At 43.8% G+C, this 15,270-nt stretch overlaps 1 protein-coding gene across 2 annotated transcripts in view; it reads right to left on the reverse strand.

The window, feature by feature from the left end:
* Window positions 1–15,270, reverse strand: part of TMEM181 (transmembrane protein 181) — a 402,172-nt gene that overhangs the window by 25,892 nt on the left and 361,010 nt on the right. For both annotated transcript variants that reach the window (XM_085612151.1, XM_085612152.1), the window contains exons 14-15: window positions 9,911–9,993; window positions 131–220 (exon numbers count right to left, since the gene is read on the reverse strand). In XM_085612151.1, coding sequence (XP_085468277.1) covers window positions 131–220; window positions 9,911–9,993 — 173 coding nt within the window. The remainder of the gene's footprint in view (window positions 1–130; window positions 221–9,910; window positions 9,994–15,270) is intronic.

Raw genomic sequence — 15,270 nt, forward strand, 5'->3', positions numbered from 1 at the left:
CCTGTAGTAATTTGCCCACCGACCTGCAATAAGTTGTTGCTCTATGTAACACATTACTGTGCCACCTTTATTTTCACTGTCATGGCATAAATATATACATGCATACCTACATTGTTGCTTACACACTTACCATACAGAGCATTCTTTGATGGTGAATAAACAAAGGCCAGGGTGTAAAGATAGAAGTTCAACAGGCCATAAAAAGATAGAAATTCTGCAGGTGACAGTAGTTAAGGATAGAAATAAAACAGAATAACTTAAACAAAATTCCAAAATACACTACTTCTGTGACATAATATTTTTCAGCTATCAGTAGCTTACTGTGTGATTTTTTTCTATGGTACAAGAACAAGTTACTGACCTTCAATAATACTTTGTCTTGTGGATACTCCATCTAACTACAGATTCCTCACTGTTGGAAATGTGCCCCTTCTGCAGGACTACCCCATTTTTTTGGCTGGCTATCGACCTCTGTGCACTTTACCTCTGCTAACCAGAGGGAAAGTGCTTTCAACATGATAAAATGGTATACTCATGATTGGCATATTTAAGTTACATTGAAGTCCCTAGTATACAGTACCAAGGGCCTTAAGTTAAATGTCACAAGTAGACTGCAGCAGTCACTGTGCCATTCACAACAGTGACCATGTAAACATTGCATGGCTACCCCCATAAGCTTGACTGTGCAGGTTCTAACTGGAAATCTGACCTATCGACAATCTTTTTGAAATGCCTAAACCTTCCTTTTAAATATTTACAAGCCACCCCTAAAATGGCCATATAGCTCATATAGGTTGGGTACATGGTATTTAAAATAAGTACCTGTAAAAGTGTAATGTTAAACATGTCCTTACAGTGAAAAGGCAACTTAAATTGTAGCAGGGTTAGCTGTTACATTGAGAAACATTGGGATACAATATTAAGTTTAATAAATGTTATTTCTGCTTAGGAAGCAGCTAGAGAAATATTTCAAGGACTCTTTTTTAATAGTTAAACAAAATTCAATTTAATGGTAACTTTAATTTTGTCTACTACTGAAAATATAATTTAAAAAAGTTATCTTTTACCTGCCCAAGACTTTGTGTCTTCTGTCACCTGGCACCTGATGGCTCCTCTCTGGGGAGGTGTGAACTGCTCCCAGGAGTAAACAATAAGCTGACCAGAATGGACAGAAATGATCGATCTGAACCCAATAGAATATCCAGAGGAGGCTGTAATGATCCTCTTTTACAAGTGTCAATTCCTGCTTGAATGTCACATCCTGCCCGATAGGTCTGCCAGTGTTTTTCATGGCACATTGTGTCACTTCAAAGAGACTTCCCCCGTCACAGGCAAATGTTAGCTGTCACTTGTGCAGGGCCCTTCTTTTGCCCCACCAGCCAGTCATGCCCCAATCGCAGTGGGACTTTAACATTATAGTGTCAGAGTCTGTTTGAGCATATTTTTCTGGTTGCATGAGAGCCCAGCTCTGATTTTACCAGATTTTTGTCTGAGTTTGTTGGGAGTACAGGGAGTGCCTGAAACTGGATTTTATTGTTAGACACTGGAGGACACCACGATTACCATTGTACACTCCCCACAAACACACACATAGCCCTCAGAGCCCAAGTTCAGTATGACCAAAGACTTCAGCCATCTTGAAAATGTCCAACATGGGTAGGGTTAGCCTCAGGAACCCTTTATCCAGATTGGTTAGGACGTCCACAGGGGTCTTTCAAATTAATCTTTATTCGATCTTGTGGAAGGCAGATCATAAAAGATACATTATAAAAACACAGTATTTTACGATAGATAAAAAAAAGATAAAACACAGTGGCAGACATATAATAAAAACATCAAACTCAGCTAGCACATATCAATTTAAAATGATATAGGACATAAGAATGACAACGCTATCTGGGTAAACAACCCATGCAGAATCCAGTTGTCCCTACCAGAAAAATCATGGTTATAAAAATTAACAATAAAAACGCCAAATTTTGGTCCCCACCTTAGCTCAAACACCTGCATGTATTCCTCATCCAGCAATATTGGTGTTATTTTGCAGCCAATACCTATTCTAAACCATGCAGCCAAGCCACCCTTCGCTCGCCCCACAGTGGGGGAAGATGCAGAACGATTAAAACAAGTATACCCATCAATACAAATATTCTCCTGTGATGTCTCTTAGAAAAAAAAACAATATTGTAAGTCTTAACAAGGGTTATCCACTCGTAAATATATATAATTTAGAAGACCAGCGATATTCCAGCTGACGAATTTAAGGTTGGTGTTGTCCTTAATATCATCCGTATAAGCAAGAGGTGACCACGGACCACTCAGGCTATCCCCAGCTACAAACTGATGCAGATCCGAAGCATGATTATCCCTTGAACACATGTCCAGGGGCTCTTATGGACTACGGGAAGCAGTGGGATGATCAGAAAATATGCCAATGGGTCCAGGAGAGCTCTGCATTGGCAGAGGAGGTGTATACGCTGGGGGGGGAGGGGGGGGGGGGGGGGTGAGATGATGAGTAACCGCATGTGTGTAGTTTTCGATAACCACAACCTTGCTAGGAACACATTCCGTCTTTGTCAAGCAAGATCCTCGAGGTTAGCAAGGGCCGCAATCTGTTCCCATGCAGGGGTTGATTGTGACAGTAAAGTTGATGTTGGGGTTGACATCCACTCAACAGGAGGGTAGATGGCGTCCAACGTGTATAGAAGAAACACAAGGAGCAATGTTTTATAGCTCTGGGATTTGCTACACCAGTTATGGCCTGGAGCAAACTTTCCCCTACAATTGATGGGTTACGGAAGTTTATAACAATGCAATCACCCTGAAACATTCGGGATAGTGGCCCAATCCCCACTCTGTGCATGAAAAGAAAGTCATTATGGAGATTGTGGGCAGAGCCGATATCATTGTAGATCCAGTGTCACCTTATTTCTGAGATCTAGTGTGGTCTCTGTTGCTCCAGAAGGAAGACTTGGGGCGTTGGCTAATATGACCACGTATGGACAAGAGACAGATTAATCACCGTGACATGATCCAAGCAAGATTGCAGGCCATCTACAGACAAAGGACCCCCAGCTTTCAGCAAGGTTCTGGGTTTCCTGGGTATCTTTAAGACTTCTCCGGTAGGGGGATCGGAGGAAGAAGTAGTAACCCCAGGCAATATGATGACATTGCCTCCACCTTGTGGGCCCCTTCCATTGGGCACAATAGTAGGACCAGTTGTGATGGAGGGCCGTGGTTCACTCCTGTGAGCGCAAAGTTGCTCCTTTGGGGAGCCTGATGTCCATCCCTCGTTTTTTAATTTTTTTTTTATTAAGAGCCTTCTAGCGGTCCTCAACAACTGTAAGGCACTCATGCAAAGGGCGGAGTTTACGATATAAAAGATCGCTTCACTCAACCACCCACAAATACTGTCCCAAGGATCCCAGGGAGTTATGTGGGATTTTGGAGAGCTAGGTACTAAAAGTGACTGCCCTTTCCTTGAGTATGTAGTTTTAGGATGACCCCGATTGGATCTAGTTTAGAATGACATTCCCTGAACATAGCCACAGGAGACTTCTCCCTCATAATCCCTCCAGTGTTGTGGTTGCCATGGGAGCACAGACCCCAGGAGTTCGGACTTGAATGCTACCATCAGTCTGGGCCTCGCCGCAAGATTCAGCCAGTCTTCAGTTTAGACCCAGTCATATGCAAATCAGCCGTAACCCTGCTCCAATAGGAACAGTCCAGCCTCAACTGCCAAGCCAGGACCTCCCTCAACTGGAACACAAGCAACTCAAGGCCAGTTTGGTGGTGTGTATCTTGGCTCCAGTGGCACAGTAATCACATGACCCACATATGGGCATACCTGTTGCACTGAAAAAAGTGATTGGAGAAATGCCTGAATTAATCTCAACCACTGGTAATAACTGTGAACTGCATCCCAGTCCATTGTTTTTCCCCCCTAACAATGGCAACTTATATTAGATCCTGACCCATGTGCCTTTAGATACTACATTTTAACGTATGTTGGTGCTGAAGAAGGTGGCACTAAAGAAACAATGGCCACCGTAATGAGTTGACCGCTCCTGTTTGGGTCCATCGGCTGGGTCCCATCTGTATGTAATACATCTGAAATACACACAGCACACTAATACTTGTGTTGGGCACTTTGAGTGATTTTGAGGAACCTTGGTTTTTATTAGGAGTATGATGACAGAGTATGAATGTTTGCAAGAATGCTGTGCGGGTGCAGGGTACAACCACACTTATGAGTAAATGGACTTTTGGACAGAAATAATGAATTATTGTACAAATAACTAACTGTATTTCAATATTAATATGTACAATGTATATCAGAATCAATTTGTGTAAACACATTGTCATGATGTTTTTTGTATGAATTTAAATTGAATATTGTCAATTGGTAGATTGAGATGGTTCATAGATCGTATATATGTTTCACTAAACAGAAGAAATGTAGGTTGAGCGGGAGGATAAGTGTTGACAATCTAATTACCCCGATGGCCAACCCAAAATGAAATATTTTGAGTTACCCTCTGGTTGTGTATTGAAGTTGGTTTAGGTTCTGACATCAGACTCAGTGCAGAGTATGTAATGGTGCCTCTGAAGCCAAAGCTGGCACAGAAGTGCACACTATGGGCGGGGCCTGTGGCAAAGGTGTTGAGGTGCAGTCTGCCATCAGCCAAGAGTCAGGCTGGGGCCGAACAGTGTCAGCACCATGGAAGAACCCATGGCAAAAGTACTACTGAAGGCTCTGACGGTTACGTGGGGCTATAACGCAGGCAAGAGAGACCCATAAACATCCAGAATAACTGCAGCATTGCCTCCCTAAAAGCTTCTACCTGCTGTAGAGTCGACAGCGGCCAAGGAAATTCAAGGTTGCATTGGCTCCAATCACTGAATCGTCTCAGAGTTGGACAATACTGATGGAGTATGAGCTTTTGAGTGCCACATGCGTGTGTACACCCTGAAGCAGGCACAGGAGAAAGGGGTTGAACCCGCTTGACATTCTTATACTTGCAATGAGGCTTATTTTACAACTTCACCTTGGACTTATCACAGGACAACAAAAGGGAATGGGAGTGGGAATGGCAGTAGAAACGGACCTGGGACCTCGAACAGGACTAGCACCACGTGTGCTTGCAACGTAGGGCTTCACTTCACACTCCCTGAGGGCCTCAGGTGCAAGAAGAAGCATTTGTGGCAGACCTCAGAGTCATATTTCGAACCAAGCCACCAAAGGCAGCCCTGTGTGGATCGGTGATCGACATCTGTTTCCAATAGAGGAGGCATAGAAACTCTGTAGTTTCTGGAGGATACATCTCTACACTGTGTCAAGAAAACAGCAGTTGTGAAATCTATAAACACACTGAAAACATTGGGAGCTAAGCAAAAAGGAACTGAAGTCTGCACACAATGATGTAACCTAAAGGCAGCTCTCTGCTGTCTCTTTAGGCGATGGTATGGAGCCGCCAGTCAGATGGCATCCCCTGTTGGCACAGGGAAGCATCGTAGAAAATGTTTTCAGATCCAGTCTCGTGCCCAACAGGAATCAAAGGAGGTGGAACCTGCTGTTACAATGACCCATCAGAAGAGATACAGTTGGTAAGTGGCCAAAAACAGCACTGTAGTGCTTTCCCATGTTTAACCACAATGGTAATGCAAATAACACTTTATAAAGGAGTCAAAGGAAATATCTTAGCTCACTGCAACACATTCAATGTTAAAAGAAAAAAAAAACTAAAATGAAAATTCGGTACTATAAACATGTTTGTGTTTGTAACCATATACAAATCATGAGCACATATGGCGTATACAAATCAAGAGAACACATTACTGTTGTAGGCCCAGCCTACAACATTTTCCTGGATTGTTTTTAGCCTAATTTTATTCAACTTTGTTTCACTCACAGTCTTTTTACTGCGAGATAATCATTTGTGTGCTTTTTGTTTTCTGCTATTGGGATAAAAACTCCCTCAGATTATCCACTTGAAGTTGCACTACCTTCTGGAGGGACTAAAAACTGCTACATATGCTGGCCATTATTATTATAAAGCATGGCTAGCACTGCTTTCAGCCGCTCATGACCCCATGGTCACCTCCTCTCGTATGCCTCCTTTGCGTATACCATAGTCACCACCATTTGACAAATCCTGTCAAATGGAAATGGTGAATCACGGATGATTAAGACTTTACCTTTCTAAGATTTTATGTCCATTTCTCTGCCGTTTCCAAATTCTGGGAACAAATAACCAAAAAAAGACAACACAAGCCAAAGTGAAGGCTTATCGAGCTATCCACACATCTGGCCAACAAATTTCCCTGCCGGTGACATGTATGTATTAAGTTTCAAAGACGCTGCCTCCCTGCTCATGGGATGAGCATACATATCCTGTGGATCATATTGGCCTCTTATTCCATGACAGCCATAAAGGAAAATATATATATGGATGCCTGAAAATATTTTCCACAAGAGACATTTGTAATGCAAGTGAGACCACTGCGAGAGCTTCTTAAAGTCCTCATTTCTTTTAATACTTCAGGGTTCGTCTGCCCTCAAAATAGTGGACAGATGTTTGCCCTGAAGCACAGCAAAGTACTGGAAAATACTAGAAAGCAGACATTCTCTAATCAGCTTAATGGCAATTAAGAGGCAATATTCTAGGAAAGGGGTTTCTCTCATAGACCCAACACATTTGTTCTAAAATATCCATTTGTGAAGCAGGTTCCCTCATAAAAGGAACATGTGAACTGATCCTCACAATCAAGTCTCTTATTGCTTTGTTACCTAAAGAAGCAAACCCTTTCAACAAATGTATGTATGCCCTAATTAAAAAACAATATAATTTTACTAGAAACATAAGCATGGCTCTCTGCTCATTAATGTATTATATACAACTCAACAGACCTCAATCAGGCCGCCCAGAACTTTACCGCCTGGATCACCAACAAAGTCGCCCCACTGAAACCTACAAAATGCAACAAGATCCCCAAACATGCCATCTAGCACACCCCAGAACTCAAGACCACCGAGCGCAACTGCCACTAACTATAGAAATGATAGCGCACCACCAAGAACCCCGCTGACAGAGAAGCTCACAAAACAGCCCTCAGCAACTATCACCAGCAACATCAAAGAACCCAAGAAAGCAGCAATATCTACCCACATCGACTTCGCAGCAAACAAAACACAGAAACTCTTCAAAATTGTCAAAGAATTTTCCAACCCGACAGCCAAACAGAACACCATTCATTCCAAGAACTCTGCAATACCCTCTCAAGCTACTTCCACAGCAAGATCATCAACATCTACAACAAATCCAACCTCCAACCCGCTACCCCCAACCCCAACGACCTCAACCAGCCAGCGAACACCAGCCAAATCATCACCTCCTGGTCACCGCTCACCACCCTCACCACCTCACCCATGATGTCTTTCATCCATGTTGGGGCGCCCACCGACCTCTGACCCCCTCCACCTCTACAACCTCACAACAATCCCAATCAGCACTCAACTCACCAGCATCCTCCACACCTTCATCTCCACAGCAACCTTCCAGGACATATGTAAACACGCAAACGTTAGACGTCAGAACCCTCTTTTGAAAAGCCTCCACCGAACCCAACGTTAAAAAAATTATTGCCAGATCTCCCTGCTCCCCAACCCAGCCAAAGTTCTCAAGGAAGCCATCAACCAGCAGCTCAACTAATTCTTGGAACAAAACCATCTACTTGATGCCTCTTAATCAGGATTCTGTGCCAACCATAGAACTGAGACTGTGATGATTTCCACCAGAGACATCAGAACACTCCTTAACCATGGAGAAACGGTGGCCTTAATCCTCCTCGACCTCTCCGCGGCGTTCAACACAGTCTCCCACAACACCTTCATCAATAGACTCCACAACATAGGCATACAGCAAGACTCCCTCAAGTGGATCGCCTCCTTCCTTACAGGATGTACACAGAGCATCCGACTGCCTCCCTTGACCTCCGCACCCAAAGGCATCATATGTGGCATACCACAAGGATCATCCATCAGTCCCATCCTTTTCAACATCTACGACTACCCTCCCAGACGTCCTCAGATCCCACAGACTCAACATAATCTTCTACGCAAATGACACTTGACTGATCCTCTTGCTCACCAAGGAATCCTCCAACGCTAAAACCAACTTGTGCAAAGCCAATGCCAATGTAGCCAAATGGATGAGAGACAACTGCCTCCAACTCAACTTTGACAAAACTGAAGTACTGATCTTTGGAAATAACTCCTCTGCATGGGACCACAGATGGTGGCCTACAGAACTCAGACCCACACCTACCGACCACGCACGCAACCTCGAAAGTCAACTACCCATGAAACGAAAAGTTAACAGTCGCCTCCTCATGCTTCCACACACTGCGCATGTTTCGTAGAATCTTCAGATGGATCCTTACCAACACCAGAAATATTGTCACTCACAACCTCATCACCAGCTGCCTTGACCACAGCAACGCACTCTTCGTCGGCATCACCACGCAGCTCCTCAGAAGACTCCAGACCATAAAGAACGCTGCAGTCAGACTCATCGTGGACCTCCCAAAACAAACCTACATCACCCCCACCTGACAGACCTCCACTGGCTCCACATCCAGAAAAGATGCCAGTTCAAGCTTCTCACACATGCCTACAAAGCCCTCAGCGACCTAGGACCTGCCTACCTCAACCATCGACTGAACTTCCACCAAACCGCTAGACACCTCTGCTGCTATTCACTCGCCCACACACACACACACACACCCTGCATTCGTTGCAGCAGTGGCTACTCCTTCTCCTACATCTCTGCCAAGAACTGGAAAGACCTTCCTCTCCATCTCCGCACAGCCCCCTCGCTGACAGACTTCAGTGAGAGACTCAGAACTGGCTCTTTGGCGGAGACACACCACCCAGATACCCTTAGGGGTGATGGTGCTGCACTTTACAATTGCTGTTGATTGATTGATATACACTCTTTAAAGTTCAAGTAACAATATTGACCACTTTCACAACTGCTCAGTAGTGGAATCTGAGCCACTTGCTTTGGAGAGAGAGTTCATAAGTAATTTCAAGCATCAGACAAGCCATCATAAATGGGTTTTTTCAGCATGAGGGAGGGGCAGGTGGTGAAGGTGGGTGCGACAAATCTTGCCATTTTCTCAGGTCAGAATAAAATACCCAGAGATCTAAGAACAAACATTGGAATGGCAAGACTGAGACATACCTTTGTATACACATATGAGGATGAGAGACAAAGAGCCTTCTGTCCTCACCCCGACATGCATGCAAAATACTTTTATTAAATGCCAGCGACCACTGCGGTTTCACCCACGACCACAAATGCCTCCACAACACCGGACCCCAATACCTCAACAATGGAATCACCTTCCACGTACCCAAAAGAAACCTTCGATCTGCCAACCTCGCCTTTGCCAAAACCCCACATATGCGCAAAGCCAATGCAGGGGAAAGAACCTTCTTCTACATTGCAGACAAGACCTGGAACGAGCTCCCAACCCTCATCAGACGCGCCCCCTCCCTAAACACTTCAGGAAGGCTCTCAAGACCTGGCTCATCGACTGAATGGAACTGCCCCCCCCCACGCCTTGAGACCCTCACAGTGAGTAGCGCACTTACAATTCCCTGATTGATTGATTGATTGAATGTCCTCCCAGACAATGTCAAATGTATTTGTTAGTAATGAAATTACATTTTAGGGTAAAAAAACAACATGGTAGGAGTAAACACCCAAAATACATAAACAAACAATGAGATTAGATTGATTTGGAAGCTGATATTAGGGGCTTCATACTCACTGAAACCAGCTGTAATAAAAAAGCGTTTGTAATGATTTGTAAAAGGAAAACATAATTTCACAATAAAGGATATAGTTCTGGTAGTGAGTGGACAGCTCAGCTACAAAGTTGTCCTGCAGGGCTCGAGCCCCAAACCTTAAGTAGAGTATAACAATGCTGAAAAGAAAACAAATAGTTAAACAAATGGGAGCATGTTACCTAAATAGGAGCAAATAAACCTTTCAGTAGGAGGCGGGTGATTAATACAACAGCTTGAATACCAACGCTTAACTTTCTTACCAATGGAAAACATTACAAAACCAAATTACGATCTTCACATTATAAACAAAAGATTGAAACTTTATGATAAAATTCATCATCTGCATTCAGTCATTAAAGGAAATACAACTATTCTTTGTTAATTGCAGCAATTTATTTTTAAGAGCAGTCATTGTGTGTTCTTGTGTTCGGTTTTTAATTGTGATATTGTGAAAGTAATTACCATGTGTTCTACAATTTTGGTACATCTTATGATGTTGGCCTACACACATTTGTTAAAACAAAATATGCTAAAATGTAGATGTTGTATTGGAAGAGTCAAAAAGCCTATGGAAGCGACACTTGGTGGCACTGCTACATGAAGATGGTTTTTCATGATTAGGGTTGAATACGTTTCTCAGGTTCCTAAACAGATGTTTGAGGACCTCACTTTTCTATTTGACGTGCAAAGCTAGGACAGTTAGGTGGTACACACTATTTACTATCCAAACAGGGCAGTGAGGTGCTACATGACTTCAGACAGATGTATTCGGCCCTTCCAAAGCCGCCATGACAAATTCCAAGCAGGATATAGACCTAGTGCAGTACCTATTTCTTCACCCTATCACCTCCTTTGGAGTGCCAAGACAGAAAGTAGCCAGAATTATAAGCTAGATACTAGTTTTTTCTGTGTCATTCCTTACCAGCAAAAATCAATGTGTACTGTTCATTAAGCTCCCTTTCTCCGTATGCGGTTAAATAAATGTCCCTGCTGTGACACTCGCTTGCACACCAAAAAACATTTGTGTCTGCTGCATTACTGTATTTTTACCCGTCAGACATTCAAATATGAAATTTGGCATTGCTTAAATTTCTTTTTACAAGATCTGTTGCTAGTTAAGTGAAAGCTGGTTGACATTGTGTACCCATTTGTGATATAGGGTATAAGAAAGAGCTCTCTTTTTGCATGGTTGCCCCCACTATTTGCCAAACTGTTGACGTACTTTGACTGAGTGTGGCCTGGGTTCCTGCCAACCAGGTACCCAGGGCCTATGTTCTTTCCCTGAACTGCATTAATACAAAACCCAATTGGCACTGTTTTGCCCCATGTAAGCCTCTTGTAAATGGTACCAAGTGCCCTGTGGCCAGGGAAGTCCTCTAAGGGCTGCAGCACATATTGCGCCACCCTTAGAGAATGAACACACGCGCACACGCACACACACTTTTATTTTTGCAGGCTGCGTATGTTGGTGCAGAACAAAGTGAATTGTCGACATGGCACACATTCTAGTTTGCCATGCCTACAACCCACTGCCCTGGCATATGTAAGCTACCCCTCTAGCTGGGTGCACTATACCAGTGGTGAGGAGACAGGTGCATGAGCCCTGTACCCCTATAGTGTCTAAACCAATTCTTAGACATTGTGAGTGCAGTATTGCTATTAAGAGTATATGGTGCTGGGAGTTTGTCATTACAAACTCCACAGACCAGAATTGTTTTGCTGAAAACTGGGAACTTTGGTATCAAACTTCTCAGCACATTAAACTCACACTGATGCCAGAGTGAGATTTAATGAAAAATGCACTCAGAGAGCATCTTAGAAATGCCCCGTGAAACGACCTAACTTCAGTGTCCTGGATGAGTGGCTGCTCACCAGCTGCCACCACCAGACATGTTCCTGGACACCTGGGTCGAAAGCCTGCTATTCTCGGGGGTCTGAAACAATGCACATCCTGGGAAGAGGTGCCAAGCCTCCTCCCCCAGGATGGGCAGGGTCCACGAAGTGGAAGCATCAAAGGCTTGCTGCCTATGTGAGTTACCCCAGCCATTTGCTGCTTCCAGCAACTGGCCCCCACTGGTTCTGACCCCTACTTTGGGCGGGAGAATCAGCGGGAAAACCAAGAGAAGAAGGGAGGTGTGCCCACCTCTGCCAACCCCAACCCTCAGGTGGGGGGAGCCAAGGTGAAGCACAACTCTCAGTCCCCGCCATCTTGCAGATGGGGTTCCCAGCCAACCAGCGCGAGGCATATGCCCCCCTCCCACTGGAGGATGGCATAATGGGGTTGTTCCCACCCCAAGGAAGGGACCCATTTGTCCTGACTTGTACCTACCTGTAATGCCCCTAAATTTAGTATTTAGGGGCAACCCTGAACCTTGCCTCCTCAGACAAGAACCGACCAGAAGAAAAGAAGAAGGACCAAAGAAGCCTTGCTGAACTAAGAAGAGGATGACGCCCACTGACTTGGCCCAAGCCCTACCAGCCTGTTCCCACCTCGGAACTGCCCCACCGAAATCCCGGTGTGTCCTGCAGCCAGCAGCCCCGAAGAACCCGGAGGACCTGCCTTGCCTTCCCAAACAAAAACTTTTTATCCCGTTAGCACTAGATTTGCTCACCCAGAGACTCTGGCTCCAGCTAAATCCACAAGTCTGCACCAGACGGTCACGGCCCGAGTTCAAGTGGCCCAACACCACAAGGAGGTCTCCCTGGTGATCCTGACCTGAGATCTGTGATCTCTGATCTGCCTAAAATCTCCAATAGACGCCTGCAGCCCCTTTCTGGAGGATCTCCCCGACTGCGACCGGAGCTGGTAAGAAAACCCCACGCCTAAAGACATCCCTGCACCCGACGTTCCATGGCCTTGGGTAGCCCAACCGACTGTGTCCCAGCATCCCCAGGTATCCCAACTAACCTCTCCAATAGGTGGTCACCTCCAGAAGATCTTCGTCCCCGAGCTTGCAGTATATGTTGCAACCGGAGAATCCCCATTGAAATCAACAGGGCACCTGACGCTAAACCAGCACCGAGCCACCCATGTGCCACTGCGGGTGTACCTTGAGTGCTAACTTGGATCCCCCTTTGCCCTGAGCCTAACACCAGGATCTTTGTTCCCACAAGCTTGTGGCCTGCTCGTGAGTAGCCACTAACCGGAGGCCCCTATCCCCGTTAGATAACATTGGGCCTCAGCACTCTGCACCGGCCACCCTAGTGCAGCTGAGGGAGTTCTGAGAGTGCATCCTCGACCCTGGGGGAACCCTGGTTCTAACCCCAGACTACCAACTCCCACAAATAAGTACCTACCTGTGAGCCGCTAACTTCATTTCCTTCCATTGGATTGCATTGACTGTTGAAAATTCTTTCAAGTGTGGAGTTGGTTTGTATGAAACTAAAAATGAAGTACTTACTTTTTGTCTAGAAAATGTCTCAGTGTGATATCTAGGCATATCACACTGATTAGCAAAAGTAACTTGAAAAGTCATCTAAAACGTAATGTGCTCAGTAATCTGTAAAGTAACTGAAAAGTAATTTCGAACTGTTGACTTAACTGTAATTCAGCCAACTGCATTTGAACTTGCATTAAACTGTAAATCACTGCAAGTTTTATTTCACTTATCTGCACTAGGCTTGGCTTGGTTCTAGAAATAATAACGAAATAATATTTTTATACAAACAAAATTGGTCTTTGAGTGTGTGACATTTCTTGCTTGAGTGTGTACAACAAATGCTTAACACTATCCTCTGATAAAGCCTTACTGCTCGCCCATTCTACCACAAATAGAGAGTAATGTGCTATCTACTTTTACTGCTGCCTACCTTTGGTATTCCACTGGACTCTGTGCACACTATACCTCATTTTGGTGCAGTATATACAGAGCCACCTTCCTACATAGAGAAAATACTAATTTTCTTCTGTAGAAAGCTGCATCTTCATATAGTACACCAAAAAGAGGTATGCTGTGTAAAGAGCCCAGGTATCCTCTATGAGTGGACAGGGGCTTGCTCTAGCAATCCCTAGGTGCTCTATCTAGGGTAGTGTGGTCGAGCAGCATTAGGCTTATCAGAGAGGAGTGTTAGACATTTGTTGCGCACACACACAGTCAATAAATGATGCACACACTCAAAAAGAAGATCCACACCCATTTGGAAAAAATAATAGGTATCTTTATATATATTTTGAACCCAAGAACTTCGTTAGCAGGAAAGTTCTTTTTCGTAATAGACTTTTTACAGTTTTTGCAATGTTAACCAACAGTGTGTCTTTACGCGTAATGCTTTCCGATGGGAGAAAACATTTACTGCATACATATACGTGCAATGCATTTCTGTTGAACTCCTTTCAGTCTTAAGGTGGTAGAGGGACAAGGACCAAAGTTACACCAGCCGATTAGTCATATCTGAGAAATATTCAGTAATAGCACTTCCTGGATATATTTGTAAATGGCAGTGTCTGCCTTAAGTTAAACAGAAAAAAAAGGTTTTTTGATGTTATTCATGAAGAAATGTCCACAAACGATGTGTATAAGTCTTCTGTTATTTATTCTTGAATGCGAAAATTGCCAGCAGCAAATGAAAAACAGGCCAACACGTGTTTCGTCTGTACCACAATAGGTATGCAGACTTTGTCAAGGCTGGAAAAAATGAGAGTATATACAAGTAGATAAGACTTCAAAAAGCAAGTATTGAACAAATTAAGTACTAAAGTAAAAGTCTAATCTTATAGATAAGCATGGAAAGGTTGCGGTGGACGGTGAAAAAGATGTGCGGTAAACAGTGAAAAGGTTACGGTAAGCAGTGTAAAAAGATGAAGAAGAAGGGAGCCAAAGAGAACGAAGAACCAAGATACAACGAGCACTGTGAATAACTAGGAAGAGAAAAAAAAGAGAGAAATAATATATTATGAATAGTGAGACAGGTATCCAATGGGCTATTTGAGAGGTAGAGCAAAAAGATAAACCCCACCACCACAGGTAGTCGAAACATAAAGGAAGAGGCTTATATAGCAGTAAAGACAAGCCTAATGTCCTAAGTATAATAAAGGAGAGAATGAAATAGCGCCAAAATCACACGCACCAATAAAATCGATAGTAGACAAACACAATAGTACTGATGTGCTCCAGTTTTCAGAGCGTGCCAAAACCTGGACAAGGATAAAACAAAAAGAGAAAAAACAAACAAGAAAAAAAAAAAATAACATGTAAAGGACTAATGATACTTAGTCACGGAATGCTCCATATAACAAAGCAAATAAACAAGTCAAGCATACGAATTTGGTTGCTAATGGTAGAAGAAGAGGCCGTATCCCTAAGCCAGCGGCAGTAGCCAAAGAAGCTGGTTGAAGATAACGTTAGTGGTGCATATAAGGTAAGGTAAATAATGGAAACAACTGCAAATCGAGGATCTACCAAGTAGTAGACTCC

This window comes from Triturus cristatus, chromosome 6 (assembly GCF_964204655.1).
Source record: "Triturus cristatus chromosome 6, aTriCri1.1, whole genome shotgun sequence".
Lineage (NCBI taxonomy): Eukaryota > Metazoa > Chordata > Amphibia > Caudata > Salamandridae > Triturus > Triturus cristatus.